We start from the raw sequence: 17,707 nt of genomic DNA, 5'->3' as shown, positions 1-17,707 counted from the left end.
GCTGAGTGGGAGCCACTGGTACTGACGGCCAGGAGTGTGGGCACCCAAGACCCCAGAGGGTTTGAATGGCCTCCCTGGGGCAGATGAGCCCCACGAACAGCCCCGCTTACTCCTAATCCAGTGTTCTTCAGTATATTGTGTTCACCTTTCTTTCCTGCCAGAAACCCTGAAACCTCCCTGCAAACGGAGGGACTCCTTAGATTAAGTGCCTTACTCGTGGTTAGTGCTTTCTGTATATACATACACAATACAACACGTACTAATAAACAGTTAACCATGTGCCAGGTACTGCTTGCCATTGGAATCTTTTTTTTTTTTTTAAGATTTATATATTTATTTTAGAGAGCAAGAGAGAGAGCACCTGAGCAAGCAGGGGGAGGGGCAGAGGGAGAGAGAGAATGTCAAGCAGACTCCCCACTGAGTGCAGAGCCTGACACGGGGCTCAGTCTCCCAACCATGATCACGATCATGATCTGAGCGGAAAGCAAGACTGATGCTCAACCAACTGAGCCACCCTGGAATCTTTCAATAAGCCATTGTCTTTGCCTTGCAGTTCTGTTTTCACACTATCATATATTTTGAGTTAATATTCATTCAGCATATATTTGAGTGTCTATGATAAGGCCCTGTTCTTTGTGCAAAAAAATGACTTAATCATTTATAATTTGGGAATAATGATTCTACATGTAGACAAAGCAAACCATAAATGCAAAGTATTTATATGACAAATAACTTAGAACATTGATGAGTGGCTCCAAGGACCAGCTGATGATGGATATGAACTAGCAAGTAGCAGGTGTGGCCTCCTTGACTCTGCCCGTCCGCAGTGAACCAGATGCAGCTGTCGCCCTTAGACACGTGGATGAAGGATCCACCAGGAAAAGCTCCTCTCACAGCCCACTCCCTGGAGGTATTTCTTCAGAATTATTTTGACGGTTGAGGGGCACACCCAGCAGCTTTACCTGCTGCCAAGGCGCCGTTTTGAGGGAAGCAGTGATAAATCACACTTGGTTCCTGCCAGTCAAGGATTACCTTCGCCGGCTGAGAACCACACCCACCTAAGGGAGTGCTGAGTACCCTAAAGATTTGGATCAGCCACTGTGGATGTTCAAGGGAGGAATTACTTCCTTTTGAAAACCTAGGGAAGGAGACGTGCAACAGATGGCAGGGGAGAGTCAGGGAGGGCTTGACACAGGCATGACAGATGAGCTAGTTGGCTGCGAAGTGGAGCCGGGGTGAGACCTGAAGCCGTGAATGCCAGAAATGCAGGTCATTGTCTTGTGGGCAGACAGCAGAGTGAATGGCAAGGGACCCATCCCGAATCCTGGTTATGATCAGAAGTGTTTCTCTCATTTCTTTGGGTTTGAAAGTGTGATGTCCATTTTCTTCATGGATGGCCGAGGGGGAGGGGTGTAGAACATAGTCTTATCAGGTGAACACTGCTTTTCAGTACAGGGCAGAGCTGGACCCGGAGCCGGTGAAGGAGCCTCAGCGGCATTCTCTGCCCTAAGTAGCCTGCAGCAACGTCACTTCCCTTTCTACAGCTCAATGGCTGTGGCCAAAGAAATAGGGATAATACTGTTCTGATAGGAGACCAAAGTGTCTTTATAAACAAATGTTTTCTCCAGATGCAAGTTTTCGTGTGTGTGTAGAATTTTTATTCAAGAGTGAACAACGATAGGATTGGCTTCAGGGGCTCCTGGGTGACTCATCAGTTTAGCGTCCCACTCTTGATCTCAGCTCAGGTCATGATCTCGGGGGCGTGAGATTAAGCCCCATCCGTGTGGAGCCTACTTAAGATTCTCTTTCCCCAAAATAAAAAAAATAAAAAAGGGCACCTGGGTGGTGCAGTTGCTTAAGCATCCGACTTGATTTCAGCTCAAGTCCTGATCTCAGGGTCATGAGATTGAGCCCCGCATCAGCTCTGTGCTCAGCATGGAGTCTGCTTAACTCGCTCTCTCCCTCTCCTTCTGCCCCTCCCACCCCACATGAGAGCTCTACCTCTCAAAAATAAATCTTAAAAAAAAAAAAAATTCTCTCTCTTCCCTCTCTCTTTTCCCCTCCAACCTCACTCTAGTGCTCTCTCTAAAAAAAAAAAAAGAATTGGAATCAACCATATAAACATTGATGCATTAGACCGTCTCAAAGGTGTTTCACTGACCCCTTTGCAAACTTTATTTTGTGTTAGGGAGGTTTCAGTTCATAGCTGTGGTGTTTTTCTCTACTTCAAACATGGGATTCTCTTCTGTTTCCCCCAGGGAGTATATTACCAAATTGGAGATGTTGTTTCTGTGATTGATGAACAAGATGGAAAGCCCTACTATGCTCAGATCAGGGGATTCATCCAGGACCAGTACTGTGAGAAAAGCGCCGCCCTGACGTGGCTCATTCCCACCCTCTCGAGCCCCAGGGACCAGTTTGATCCTGCATCCTACATCATCGGTGAGTTTGACAGGTGGTGCAGGCTCTTGAACTCAGGTAATTCTCCGTTGTTATATAACAGAAGGTATCAGTCTGCTCGGGCCGCCATAACAAAATACCACAGGCCGAGTGGCACAAACACAAAACCTATGTTCTCAGCCTTCTGGAGGCTAGAGGTTGAGTATCAGGGTGCTGTCAGGGTCACCTTCCTGGCTTGCACGCAGCCACCTTCTCGCTGAGTCCTCATGTGGCCTTTCCTCTGTGTGTGCGTACTCCTAGCGTCTCTTCCTCTCCCTCGAAGAACATCAGTCCTATCAAATTAGGGCTCCAGCCTATGACCTCTTTCAACCTTAATTACCTCCGTAAAGGCCCCATCTCTAAATACCATCACAATGGGGCTTAGGGCCTCAACATATTGGGGGGGGAGTATAATTCAGTCCATAACAAGGAAACATAATCATCATTAAATATTAAAAAGTGAAGAGCTTTATTGAAAATACGAAAGACATTCTTACACAGTTGGGGTTTGGATAAGATTTTTGAGTGACCCAGGGTTAAACGTTGAAAAGAATTCATTACTCTGGAATAAGGCTTACTTATAAAAATCTAGTTAAAAATAATTTCAAAACGAACTGTCCCCATTATTTCTAGAATCTTAAAAATTTTCATTATGTGTCCCTCTACATGTCACACACCTCATCCTAGACCTTTTATAACATATCATCGTGTACAGTCGAAGTGGCAGCCACTGTACTCTTACTAACTTCAAGGCTGACAGAGGAAGTGGTATAAATGTTTCTTGATGTAGACTCACAGGAAGAAATTGCTGACTAATACAATTTTAAAAGTGTTCAGAGTTTGTAAGTTACCCCATATTTTCAACCTTTCTGCAATGTGCATGCATTCCTTTTGCATACAAAGGTTTCGTTTTGTCTTTTTCCCAGAGGGAACTCAGGGACACTTAACGTACTGCTGTTATTCTCACCCACGTGTGAAGTTTGGTACGTGATCGGTTTTAGTCTTCTGCTTGTAGGTACATAGAAGAGGGACTTTTATCTCCGTGACCTATAGGACAGGATTCTCGGCAGAGGCGGTGATGTGAAGAATCACTTCTGGGGCTCCCCTCCCACCTCCTCCTCTTCCTCCTCAGACACTGGAGGGGGGAGCGCAGCATGGAGAGCCGGGGCACACACTCTGTATCTGGCCTCCTAGCCCAGCGCTGACTGGCTGTGTGGCTCTGGACAAGTTCCTTAACCTCTTTTGTCTTGTTTTCCTCCCACAGAAAACAGGAATAATAATAGCGCCTTCCTCAGAGCATAGTTTTGAGCCCTCGAAGTATCCGTGTGTGCAGTACTTAGAGCAGTGGGCAGATCACAAACACTGTCTAGTACTAACACTATTTTTAGAATCCTTTCTATATTGAGTCACTGTTTGGGGGAGCGGAACAGCTCAAGTAGAAGAAAATGACAGAGGGACTTTAGAATAATACATGTGTCAAGGACTCACATCAGGGCACCACCAGAGTGGTTTCTCCTAGCGTCTAGGAATTTTAATCTTTTATGAAAATGATATATATGTTCAAAACTGTGTTTGGTCTTTCCATCGACTGCCTTTTAGGACCAGAGGAAGATCTTCCAAGGAAAATGGAATACTTGGAATTTGTGTGTCATGCGCCTTCTGAATATTTCAAGTCACGTTCATCTCCATTTCCCACAGTTCCGACCAGACCAGAGAAGGGCTACATATGGACTCACGTTGGACCTACTCCCGCAATCACTATTAAGGAAACAGTTGCTAACCATTTATAGTTTCAAATGTGAAACTTATTTCCAGTCATCTCGTATTCGTACAGTGTAAGACATGCCACGTGTTTCTTTCATGAAATTCTTAGATGAAAAAATGACTAAAAAATTTTCCCTAATTACCCAGTAATCATTAGCTTGTTTATTACTAGCCACTTGGGAATTTAAAAGGAATAGCAAGGAATTAAATATGTTTTGAAGTTAAATATATTCTATATGTGTGTATCTTCCCAGGCAAAGGCTGCGATTTCCAAGGAAACCATTAGGAACAGGTAGTATCTATTTTTCTCCATGATTTATTTCTAGAAACTCATTACAATCAATGGATTGTATTTTTCTACTAGAACAAAATATTAATTAAGGTTTGGATTTTTGACCGAGGACTTGATCAAATAAAATGTAGCTAGGACCAACTGTGTCTATCACAGAGGTACACAAGCTTTATTTTTACATCTAAAAAATGCTGGATAGACTGACCTCAAGGAAAGTGAGTGGCGGATGATTTTATTAGCCAGAGCTTTTTAAAACTTTATTATGTAGCAAACAGATTCAGAATTGTTGATCTTCATTGTTTCCACCTCCCTTCCCAAAGTGAGGCTCCCAGTCAAACCATAAAATTTTGCAGTGCAGTCAGCTTTATGAAAAGCACACCGAAATCACGTGGTGTTCAGACACCCCCCTCGGTAGTTTCTATCATTAAAACAACCATTGGGCATGGTCATAAGCATTAATATCTAAAAAGAGTCTACTTAGAGTTAAACCATCTGCTGTAGACTCATAGTAACAGGCCTAAAATAAGGTCTTAGACCCGGATGCCGTGTTTCTCACGGAAGTGTCCGAATTCAGGTATAGGTTTTACTTCCAGGGCAGGTCAGCTAAGGAGGGGAACAACAGTGTGGAGACGGGAAGACGTGGGGATTGGGCACACCCACCTCTTCTCTCCTGACCTTAACCACCATTTTTCAGCCCCAGGAAAATTTGCCAGAATCTAATTTAATCATAAGGATTTTGAGGTGTAGCAGTTTTAACTGTTAACATTTTTCTGCACAGCTGTGGTTTGTATGTTAGAAGGGAGCAACTGTAGATAGCTCTGTGCTCATAGTTCCCCCCACAAAAGTTAATGTAAAATTGATTGTAAATACCATTGTAAATAGCTAAGTGCCAATATTGAAACTTTTGGATTAAAATTTATTTTTTACATTGTATTTACTTTGGATTTATTTAAACAATTAAATGTGGGGCTTTCTACCTAAAAATGGTATAAACGGAAAACACCAGTGTCCTGCTCATAATTCGGAGCAATAGATTGATCAATATATAATTGATTTTAGGAAAATTTCAAAGAGTGGCCAACTGATAAAAGAAATAATGTACAATACTTATTAAAATGAGGATATATTGAAAAAGTATATATGCTTACCCATTTGTTTATAAGTTGGTACATACTTGTGTAATATTTTTTAAAATAAAGATTAAATTTTCACTTTCTTCCTCAACAAATACCAGTGGCTCCCACTGCCTGCTGGGTAAATTCATTCCTTTTCTCCTGTTATTGAAGGCCTACCCCAATATGGCCCCAGTCTACATTCCCAGTCTTGTCTCCTCCTTCTCGCCACCACTGAAATGTTTCCCCCAACACCCTCCTCATTTTCCTGGCTGAGCCCTTGTTCATATTGTTCCCTTCAACTCCACCCCAAAGGCCTTTCGTAAGGCCCTCAAATTCTCTCTCTCCATGAGACCTTTCCAGATTCCCATGCATCCTTGAAATCAATCAATATCCTATTCTATTGTTGCATTTAAGTTTCTGCTTCTGTTACCCCTATTCCCACCCCTGTGCTTCCTGGAGGACAGAGATGGTGTTTTGGTTTTGGTTTTTTTAAAGATCTTATTTATTTGTCAGAGTGCAAGCAGAGGGAGAAGCAGGCTCCCAGCTGAGCAAGGAGCCTGATTCAGGGCTCAATCCCAGGACCCTGGGATCATGACCTGACCCGAACGCAGACGCCAACTGAGCCACTCAGGCATCCCAGAGATGGTGTGTTTTATGTGCTCATTTCTATAACTCCCACAGCACCTAACTTGGGTCCTCACTTAAGGGAAGTGCTTACTGTAGAGTCCAAGTTAGATGCTGTTCACTAAAATGCCTGTTGATGTTTTAGTTAGTACTAGTTCATACTAACTTTGGCTTAAATTTCAAATTCTCTACAGTCAAGTAGAATTTCAGATTGTTACTAGATTAATATTTTTAAGGTTGTTTTGACAGGATATTTTTAGGATGAGCTTTAAATAGTTCCTGTACACAAATAAATCTTGACAATGTCATCTGGAAAATTTATCCCTAACCATTCAGTTTCTTGGCTGACACAGGTTCAAGTTGGTCCTCCTCTCCTCACTTCAAGTCCATCTTCCATTCCAGTCTGCCTGCCCTGCTGGCCCCAGTGCCAGACACAGAAGCAAGAGCCCTACACAGACTGTTCAGCGGGCTCCCACAGCTGTGTAAGGTAAAATCTCTAGCATGGATCCTTTATTCTAGATCATCCTTAGTGGGTCTGTTTTTCTGATCAAATCCTGACTGATATAGTTACTGAGACTCGGAAGCATAAAGCAAGGAACCACTGTTTTTTATCATAAGCTATTTAGAATTACTTGAGTTGGCCTTTTTTTTTTTTTTACTATCTGTATTATTTTGATAAATGTTTTTAAATTGAAAGGTAATGAGTTCACATAGGGAAAGATGGACAGACTGAATTATAAGATTTTTATTTTTTTATTTAATGTTTTATTTTTTTAAGTTTTACTTATTTATTTGAGAGAGTGAGAGTGTGAGCAGGGGGAAGGGCCGAGGGAGAGAATCTCAAGGAGACTCGCTGCTGAACATGGAGCCTGATGGGACGATTTGAAGACCCTGAGATCATGACCTGAGCCGAAACCAAGAGTTGGACCCTCAACCCGCTGAGCCACTCAGGCTCCCCTATTTTTAAATTTTTTTAAAGTAAGCTCTATGCCCAGTGTGGGGCTTGAACTCATGACTCTGAGATCAAGAGTCATATGCTCCAGGTGCCCCGTTATATAATGGGTTTTTAATTTTTTTTCTTAAGTAATTTGGTCTTTCTTTCTTTCATCAGTAGGCAACTTTAATGTTTGTTTTTTGGTTTTTTGTTTTAAGTAAGCTCTACATCCAACATGAGGCTTGAACTCAAAACCCTGAGATCAAGAGTCACATGCTCTATAGACTGGACCAGCCAGGCACTCCATAAAATTCTAAATTTCTATGTCAGAAAAAAATGTGTATACAAAGTAAAAACCAAACCAAAATAAAAGAGGAGCAGTAGCTCACTCATGTGGCTATTGGCAGGAGGCTTTAGTTTTCCACAATGCTGACGTCTCCATAGCTTTGCTCACAACATGGCTTCCACCAGATTGAATGATCCATGATAGAGAAAGAGGGAGAGAGAGCACCCATACTCAAGACAGAAGCCACCATCATTTTATAACCTAATCTGGAAGTGACAGGCCCTCACTTCTGCCATATGTTTTTGGTCACACAGATCATGCCTGGTACAATGTGGGAGGGGACTACATAAAGGTGTGAATTCCAGGGGCAGGGACCATTACAGGCCAGGGACCTAGGGACCACAGGAACCCATGCTAAGAAGATATGAAATGTGGACAAAAATATGTGTAAGAAGAGGTTGTTTCCAGTATTGTTTAAAATAGTGAAAAACAGGGGTGCCTGGGTGGCACAGCGGTTAAGTGTCTGCCTTCGGCTCAGGGCGTGATCCCTGGCATTATGGGTTCGAGCCCCACATCAGGCTCCTACGCTATGAACCTGCTTCTTCCTCTCCCACTCTCCCTGCTTGTGTTCCCTCTCTCGCTGGCTGTCTCTATCTCTGTCGAATAAATAAATAAAAAATCTTAAAAAAAAAGTGAAAAACAAGAAACAACTTGAAGATCCAAATTCTGATATGTTTGTAATAGAATTTATTACATAAGAAATGCTTATCAAAATGCTCACATAGGGGCACCTGGGTGGCTCAGGCAGCTGGGTGATTGCTTTGATCGTGTCATGATCCCAGGATCCTGGGCTCAAGCCCCGAGTTGGGCTCCTTGCTCAGCTGGGAGTCTGCTTCTCCCTCTCCCTCTGCCACACCCCCCTTGCTCTTCCTTGCTCTCTCTCTCAAAAAAAAAAGAAATCCTTAAAAAATGCTCAGTATAAAAAATATAGAACTACATGAACAATGGTTCTGATTCTGTAAAACACCTACGTGCACATAAACATAAAAACAAAAGTGGAAATAAAATGTCAACAATTGATGTACTTAGAATTAAGTGAACTTTATATTCTTTTTCTTGATTTTTTTTTAAGATTTTTCATTTATTTATTTGACAGAGAGCGAGTACAAGCAGGGGGAGGGGCAGAGGGAGAGGGAGAAGCAGACTCCCCGCTGAGCAGGGAGCCTGATTTGGAACTCGATCCCGGAACCCTGGGATCATGACCCAAGCAAAAGGCAGATGCTTACCTGACTGAGCCAGCCGGGCACCTCGGGATTAGTGTCTTTCTAAGAAGAAGAGGGGCACCTGGGTGGCTCAGTTTGTTGGGCATCTGCCTTCAGCTCAGGTCATGATCTCAGAGTTCTGGGATCACACCCTGCATTGGCTCTCTGCTCAGCAGGGAGTCTGCTTCTCCCTCTCCTTTCGCTCTGTGCTCTCTCTCTCTCAAATAAATAAAATATTTAAAAAAAAAAACGAGGAAGAAAGACAAGAGCCTTCCTCTTTCTCTCTCCACCTTGATTCCGCCAGCACCATGATCTAGGACTTCCCAGCCTCCAGAACTGTAAGAAATTAACGTGTTGTTTAAGCCCCCCTGTTTATAGTATTTTGTTATTTATTCATTTTTTTTGTATAAAGATTTTATTTATTTGACAGCCAGCCAGCGAGAGAGGGAACACAAGCAGCGGGAGTGGGAGAGGAAGCAGCAGGCTCCCAACGAACGGAGCAGCCAGCCCGATGCAGGGCTTGATCCCAGAACCCTGGGATCACGCCCTGAGCCAAAGGCAGACGCTTAATGACTGCGCCACCCAGGCGCCCCCATATTTTGTTATTCTATCCTGAAATAAGACACATGAAAACATCCCAAGGGTCCATTTGCAGATGAATAGATACTCAAAATGTGGTATATTCATACAGTGGAATATTATTCAGCCATAAAAGGGCATGAAATTCTGATACTTGCTGTAACAAGCACGAACCTTGGAAACATTATGGTAAGTGAAATAAGCCAAACACAGAAGGACAAACATTGCATACTACCACTTGAGCAATGTACCCGGGACAGGCAAATTGATAGGGACAGACAGAAAAGGGCTTGGGAGAAAGGGGAATGTCATAGGTACCGAGTTTCTGTTTCTAGAAATGGATAGTAATGGTAGCACAATATTGCGAATATACTTAATATCATTGATTTGTACATTTTTAAATGGCTAGAGCTAAATTTCATGTAACATCTATTTTACCACAATAAAAAATAGGTATGTAGGAAATAAAGTCAACAGAATTGAACGACTAGTCAGAAGTAAAGAATGAGGGAGAAGGATGAATTAAGGAAGACCTGCGTCTTATTTTTGGAAGATAACAAATAATAGCAGTAGCTTTCCAGGTAGGAGTAACTGACGAGTTGTCTTGTTTTGTGACATGAGGGCTATGAGGCATTTCCTGGATTTCAGTATCCATTAGGTAACTGGAAATCTTGGCGCGAGAGTGCAGAGAGCGAGAATACAGTAACAGAACTCTCAACCCAGCTGGAGGCAGCCATGCTGTTCTTGGTCCCTCCAGGCCGGACTCAATTCTATGAGGTCATGTCTCACTCAAGCCCACCACAGCCAAGACTCCCTTTCCTAGTTCTGGTCCTCCAACACAAATATCCCAGGTCTGGAGATAGTGCTTCCCTGTCCTTGTGTCCTGGATTTTAAATCTAGGAAAGGCCTCAGGAATCCAGAATATCAGCAAGCCACTATGAGGGCTGCATGCTTCAGGGGGCAGGGGAATTGGTAAGAAGAGGGCGGACCATGGAAAGAGCCAGAGGAATGGCTGCAGCAAGGCATCCTCTTAGCAAGCTAGAGAACCCTGCAGCAGGGCCACTGGGCACAGGGGTTAGCGTGGAGCCATCCCAATACGTGGGGCCCTGAGCATCAGAATAGCGCAATGGATGAACACCCAAAGAGCTCCCGTCCAGTTTTATAAGCTGAAACTTGCTAGGCAAATATGATTTGATTTTGTTAATCTAGTTTTTTTTCAACTAGTGCAAATTCTCATCAGTATTACTGTAGCTCATGATCCACAGAAGGAAAAGTTTTTCAGAGATCATGGATTTAGAGACCACCTAATCTAACTCCCTTATTTTACAGAGACAGAAACCAATGCCTGAAGAAGTTAAGTAAATGTCATGGAAATGTCACTGCAATGTCACTGCAGAACTTCCATCGGTAGGATCCAAAAGAGATTGGGAAAGTGCTATTGTTAGAAATACTGCTAGCAAAAACACAAAGGGGAGTTCTCGGATCAGAGGACTGCAAGCTGTCAGCAGAAGGGAGGAGGGGGAGGGAGGAAAGCAGGGAAACAGAACAGGCAGCTCCCCCCAAGGAGACAGTCCACTAGATACCATCTGGCCTGAGCCAGCTTGAGCCATATTGGAGCCGAGGACCTGTGCAGAAACCCCCGAGTTGCCCTAAATTTACCTCTCGCTCATTATAATATTAAGATCTCCTCGTTAACATACAGGGTACTCAGTAGCATGTTGACACAGTAAGTGCCTAAGTAACGAGATAGTGTAAGTTCCTTAATGCCTCAAGCTCCCTGTGCCTGTTCCCTGGCGCGCACAGCACTAACCCCTTGGGACACAGTGCTTTGGGCGCTACCTTCCTTTCTCCTTACCTGTGACAAATAATAAGAACTCTTTACTTTCAACATTTTCTAGGGTTGTGTTCAATTGAATGCACCCCGAGCAGTGAACCCCTCGAGTTCAGTTAGAGTACTAGGTTCCAAAGAATCTAGAACAACTTAAAAATCTAAATTTTGTTTCTTAAATATCCCTGCACATGGCTGAACTTACATGGTTTCTCTTCCTTTCTCCCTTCCTCCCTCTCCCCCAGCCCCACCGCTGCCATCTGTCTCTGTTAAAGAAGTGTGAACTGCTAACCAAGATTTCTCATTCAACATGACGACTGGCAGCAGCTAATTACTGAGCCACAAGCAGAAAACTTGCAGTCATAACTTGAACTTCTTGTAACATCATCATTATTTTTTTTTTAAAGATTTTATTTATTTATTTGACAGAGAGAGAGGCAGTGAGAGAGGGAACACAAGCAGGGGGAGTGGGGGAGGGAGAAGCAGGCTTCCTGCTGAGCGGGGAGCCCGATGCAAGGCTCATGACCTGAGCCAAAGGCAGACGCCCAACGACTGAGCCACCCAGGCGCCCCCATCATTAGTTTGAATTACTCTAATTTCCATTTTCCACCTGCTTAGCAGAAGCTGAGTAGAAGGGAGAGGTTTACAACGAAAATACCTTCAATACTTAAAGCACCTTAAATACTTCTCCCCATAGATAGGGAAGATGTGAGTAAAAAAGACAGTTACTTTAGAATAAAAGGCAAAGGTGCTGTTGGGGAAATGTAATTTAAAAAGAAAACGGGTCGTTTGCCATGATGTGGATAGAACTAGAGGGCATTATGCTAAGCGAAATAAGTCAGAGAAGGACAAATGTATGATTTCACTCATGTGCTGAATTTAAGAAACAAAACACATGAACATAGGGGAAGGAAAGGAAAATAAAGTAAGACGAAATCAGAGGGAGACAAACCATAAGAGACTCTTTAGCTGTAGGAAACAAACTGAGGCTTGCTGGAGGGGAGGAGGGTGGGGGGATTGGGGTAACTGGGTGGTGGGCATTAAGGAGGGCACGCGATGTAATGAGCACTGGGTGATGCAACTGATGAGTCACAAACTCTGCCTCTGAAACTAGTAATACACTGTATGTTAATTGATTTTAAATAAAAAATTAAGTGGAAAAGAAAAAGAAAACGGGTGCCTGGCTGGCTCAGGCAGAGGAGGTACAATTCTTGATCTCAGGGTCATGAGTTTAAGCCCCATGTTAGGTGTAAAGGTTACTTTAAGTAATTGATTAATTTTAAAAAAGAAATAGAAAACAAAATCGTCTTTCAACCCAGAGTCCCTCTCCACAAAGAGTGTAGGGAAAGAAAACACTATTATTATTGATTGAGCCTTAACCAGAATGGGATGTTCTTCACGTGCAGTTAGCGAAGAAGTTGCAAGGACAGAAAGTAATCTCAGCCTTTTATATAGCCAAGCAGATACAACCCGTCACATACATGTTCTCGAGATAAACGGTAACTATTCCTCAACTCAGAGAACTTGGCAGCACCATTAGTCATGTGCAGCTCATCCTAACCTGACCTGGTAAGTGGGGTGACCATCTCTGTGAGCTGACCGACTTGATCCAGGGGTGGGTGGAAGCAGACTCCTGTCTTTATGACAGGTTGTACTTTGACAGGTTGGAGCATTGAAGTTAGGCTCCTAGCCTCCCACAGAAACGGGGGGAGAGTGGTGTTCACTCCTGATACTTACATTTCAGAGATGGCTCCCAGGTCCTTGAGAATGATGTTCCTGGGTCATAGAGCTGACACAAGGCTCATCTAGTTCCTAAAAGGATACATTGCAAAGAGACTGAGAAAATGCTCACATTTATAAGTTCTCTAAGGTAAATATTCTGACAGAAAGAGAAGGGAGAGAAATCTCTTCCCTTATTTTCAACAAGGATTAGAATTAAGCCTCTTATCTTAAATTCACTCACTCTAATTTGGAACAGGGAGAATGTAGACAGTGTTTTTACTCAGGCCTCCACGACAGGGGTGCTTTTAGTACATTTTGGTATCTTGGCAAGAGTTACAAGATGGCAGCCACTTCAGGGCTTGGTGAGAGACTGGAGGCTGGATTCCATTCTTATCTCACCCAAGAGACTTTGGACAGGTCATAACCTGCACGACCATTCTTGGTGGTTCTCATTGCGGCTTTGTTAACAGGTCCAAGCGGTTCTGAACTTACAAAGGCCAGAAATGTAATTCTGTGCCAGAGGGAGATTCATTTTCTATTAGTTCTCCTAATAGTGCTTTGTACCCAGCAGGTTCACAAACATTATCTCTGTTTCATATTTCAATAATTAATCATATGCATTTTGAAGATGTTCTTAGATTCCTTTGCCCTCCCCCACCTTTACGCCATTGAATCGCAAACATATTAGAATCACACCTGCAGCTTCAAAAACAAAACAAAAACCACTGCTAGGAACGTCCCACAAGCAACCAATTAAATCAGAGTCTCCTGAGAGTGAGAGTGTGGCCTTACTACGTTCCCAAGACTCTAATAAAGCTTAAAAATATTTTAAGTTCCAGAGGCGTTTCTAATGTGCAGCTTAGAAATGAGAACCACTTGCTTGGGCTAGTTCTCTCTTGGTATATAAAATACAGCTGATAAAAGCCCCAATTTCTACAAAGTGAAAACAAGATCTGATAGCATCCTGTTTGGGGAGCATTTCAAGAAGATTAATCAATAGGCCTATTTCTACCAATGATTCCTGGTAAAGTTAATATATCAGGACCCACAAAATGGAGGCTGGCCCATATCACAAATCTAAAGCTAAGTCAGCTTGCACGAGGGGCAACACCTGTGAGGGAAAGCCACCCACCAGCCACCACACCCGCCACGCACAGTCCTCCAGCTCAGCTGGAGCTGGTTTGCTTGCCCTGGAAAACAGGACTGCTAGCCTCGTAAGGCGATGCCGACCTCCTAGCCAATCACGCCCTGCTTCCGTGCTGCGTCTATAAAAACGGTCTTGCCCACCGTCGCTGAGGAGCGTGTTCCGCTTGTGAGGCGTTGTGCTTCCCCCAACCCTGGGTTCTTTACCCAGAATAAGGATATCAAACTCGTTACTAAATTATTTTAGTTGTGTCCTTTGACCGTTTTAGTAACAAAATGCAACCCAAAGACGGCAGTTGAAGATTCTGGGGCGGCCTCCCCTGGGAGCGGTTGAAGGCACGCGCGGAGCTCTCTTGGCTCACTGCCTTCCCTGCTGCTCTCCGGAGTCTGCAGGGAGCTTTTCTTGAGCTTAGGTTGTTTTGAATTCTGAGCTCTTTGAGTTTGTCCTGATCCTTCTGGGCGGAAAATCCGTGTGTGAGAGACGCAAATGCTTCACAGTGAGAGCTCATGGGCGAAGACATTTGGTTTGCCGTTGACCTCATCTACAAGGTAAGTGCTTTTTTTTTTTTTCTGTGATGAGAAATTTAAAGATTTACTCTTTCAGCAACTTTCAAATACACAATAGAGTGTTAACTATAGCCACCATGCCGTACATTACATCCCCAGGACTTATTTCCTAACTGCAAGTTTGTACCTTTTGACCCTCTTCACCTATTTTGCCAACATCCCCCACCCTGCCTCCGACGACCGCTAATTTGTTTTATGTTGTGAGCTCATGGTGTTTGTTTAGATTCCACATGTGAGATCATACAGTTGGTGTTTGATTTGTTTCACGTGGCATAATGTACTTAATGACCACCCATGTTGCAAGTGGCAAGATTTTATTCCATTATATGTCACATTTCATTTATCCATTGATGGACATTTAGGTTGTTTCCATATCTTGGTTATTGTAAATGCTGCAATGAATACGGGGGTGCAGGTATCTTTACAAGTTAGCATTTTTGTTTTCTTTGGATAAATACCCAGAAGTAGAATTGTTGGAACATAAGGTAGTTCTGTTTTTAATTTTTTGAGGAACCCTTGAACTTTTCCATAATGGCTGCATCCATTTACATTCCCACCAAGAGTGCACAAGGGTTCCCTTTTCTCCACATCCTCGCCAATACTTATTTCTTGGGATTTTTTGGTTTTTTTGTTTTTTTAATAATAGCCATTCTAACAGGTGTGAGGTTATCTCATTATGGTTTTGATTTGTAATTCCTTAATGGTTAGTGGTGTTAGGCACATTTTCATCTCCCTGTTGGCCATTTGTATTTCTTCCTTGGAAGGATGTCTATTCAAATCCTGTGCCCATTTCTAAATTTGGATAATTTGGATTTTTTGCTGTTGAATTGTATGAGTTTCATATATTTTGGATATTATCCCTTTATCAGATAAATGATTTGTAAATACTTCCTCCTGCGGTATAGGTTGGCTTTTAATTTTGTGGATGGTTTCCTTTGCTATGCTAAAGCTTTTTAGTTTAATGTAGTCCAACTTGTTTACTTTTGCTTTTGGTGCCTTTGCTTTTGGGATCAAATCCAAAAAATCATTGCCAAGACTGATGTCAACCTTAAAAATAAAACTCAGCTATTTTGCCATGAAAAAAAAAATGGGTTTATTCGGGAATAGCAGAGAATTAAAATTCAGGACAATCAAGTTACGTAAAACCATAGGCAAGCCTGAAGAACAAAGGATGGGAAAGCTCATGTATAGAGGAGAGGGGAGTTGGGAGGGACTGTTACAAACAAAAAATCTATTTGAGTAAATGGAACAAACGTTGGGAGTACAGCAGCTTTTCATTGGCTGAGCTGTGACAGTCTCTGATTGGCTAGGCTGTTGCCAGGTAAGGAGAAAATCTTTCTTCCTGTAGGTGTAGTAGTTAAATAGAGGTTTTTTTCCTTTTGGGATCTGCAGTTGATGAGTGGTAGGGTGTGAGAGCTTCTGGCTCTGACCTCCCAACTCCATTTTAAATGAGGTTTCCTTTTATTAATTTTCACATGGTGTATGTTTTCTCCTAGGAGTTTTACAGTTTCAGGTCTTATATTCAAGTCTATTATCTATTTTGAGTTAATTTTTGTATATGGTATAAGCTAGCAGTTGAGTGTCCTTTTGCACACAGCTGTCCAATTTTCCCAGCACCATTTATTGAAGTGATTGCCCTTTTCCCATTGTATATTCCTGGCTCCTTTGTCTAAATTGACCGTATATGCGTGAATTTATTTCTAGGCTCTCTGTTCCACTGATCTATGTGTCTATTTTTATGTCAATACCATACTGTTTGATGAATACAGTTTTGTAATATAGTTTCAAAAAAGGGACCTTGAGGTCTCTATTAAGATTCTTTGTTCTATTTCTCTGAAATGCCATTGATCTTATGATAGGGATTGCACTGAATCTGTAGATTGCTTTGAGTATACAGACATTTTAACAATATCCATCCTTCCAATCCATAAACATATATTTTTCCATTTATTCGTGACTTCTCAAGGTACTATCTTAACTGAGTTTAACACCATGGAGGTTTTCAGAAATCTTGCATGTGAAGTTGGTCTTAGAATGTTCTCCTTGACAAATGCAGAAATGGAACTAAGTGAAAAGGGTAGAACACTGTAAGGCCATGGGATTTGGACCCTGACAGAGTCAAGTACAATGTCATTGAAATAATCTTGGACAAGTTACATACCTTCTCAGGCAGTTGAGGTTAAATGTAATTATACATCTAAAGTGCTTAGGCGCAGTGTCTGGTACATAATATATGCTCAATAATGCTACTGTTTAACGTCCTAAGAAGTCCACTTAAGTGTAACATGAAGAATGGATTTTAAGTAGAGAACAGATGTTTGGTGATGCCATTCAATTCAGTTGGTGACCATTCCAGTTAGGCTGGCCCTGTGCTTATTACCCACAGATGAAGGGGAGGAGGTAAAATAGGGAACTCTGCTACTCTCCATGGGTTAGTTTTGTGGGTTTTTTTCTGATGGGCTGCAATGTCAATCTCACTTTTTCCCCACTCTCCCTTTGGATCAATGTGCATTGATCATATTATAAGATATAAGAGGATGTGCTTACAGCCTCTGGCCTCCCTCCCCATCACATACCGGCAGGGTGCCAGAGAACCCCACCTGCGGTGTGCTGCACCATTGGCCTCTGGGCTCATTCCCTTTTTGAAACCAAAGCTTCTGGCACTGCCAGTCACCACTGCGAATGCTCCTAAGCTTCCAGGAGGAGGCAGTGATCAGAGACCATGGTACAGGTGGATCCATATCCAACTAACTGAGGCCCTGCCCTAAATCTTTGGATATGTGGTTAAGGTTGTCACTATTCTCAGATTGTAGTAAAACTTAAGTAATGTTTTACTCATCAGCTGAACTGACTGATCCATCTTCCGACATTGTCACCTGACTGTACTTGTATGGTTTGTCACAGTTTCCTTGGAAGGGAAAGGGCATCAACTCAAAAAGTTAAGGACTGTTTGCTTAATTTACATGTGGGATGATTTTTTAAAAGATTTGTTTATTTATTAGAGAGAGAGAGAGAGTGTGTGTGTGTGTGTGTGGGTGCGCGCACGTGCGCACCCACACACACCCGTGTAGGAGGGGATGAGGGGAGAGAGAAAATCTGAAGCCGACCCCCCGATGCGTATGAGGCTGATCCTGAGACCCCCAGGTGCCCCA

At 42.7% G+C, this 17,707-nt stretch overlaps 1 protein-coding gene across 15 annotated transcripts in view; it reads left to right on the top strand.

Moving 5' to 3' along the window:
* The window catches only part of GATAD1 (GATA zinc finger domain containing 1), a 55,825-nt gene that overhangs the window by 4,879 nt on the left and 33,239 nt on the right, over positions 1 to 17,707 (top strand). For 2 of the 15 annotated variants that reach the window (XR_015724016.1, XR_015724018.1), the window contains exons 4-5: positions 2,259 to 2,442; positions 6,588 to 14,537. Coding sequence is in view for 8 of the 15 variants with exons in the window: in XM_045793265.2 (XP_045649221.1) it covers positions 2,259 to 2,442; positions 4,039 to 4,229 (375 nt within the window). In the remaining 7 variants the exon portion in view is untranslated. The other 13 variants (XM_045793262.2, XM_045793263.2, XM_087861082.1 and 10 more) reach the window with 11 other exon arrangements.

This window comes from Ursus americanus, chromosome 3 (assembly GCF_024610735.1).
Source record: "Ursus americanus isolate L20-20 chromosome 3, mUrsAme1.1.p, whole genome shotgun sequence".
NCBI lineage: Eukaryota > Metazoa > Chordata > Mammalia > Carnivora > Ursidae > Ursus > Ursus americanus.
The sequence above is the reverse complement of the archived record's forward strand: the minus strand, read 5'-3'. Positions and strand labels throughout refer to the sequence as shown.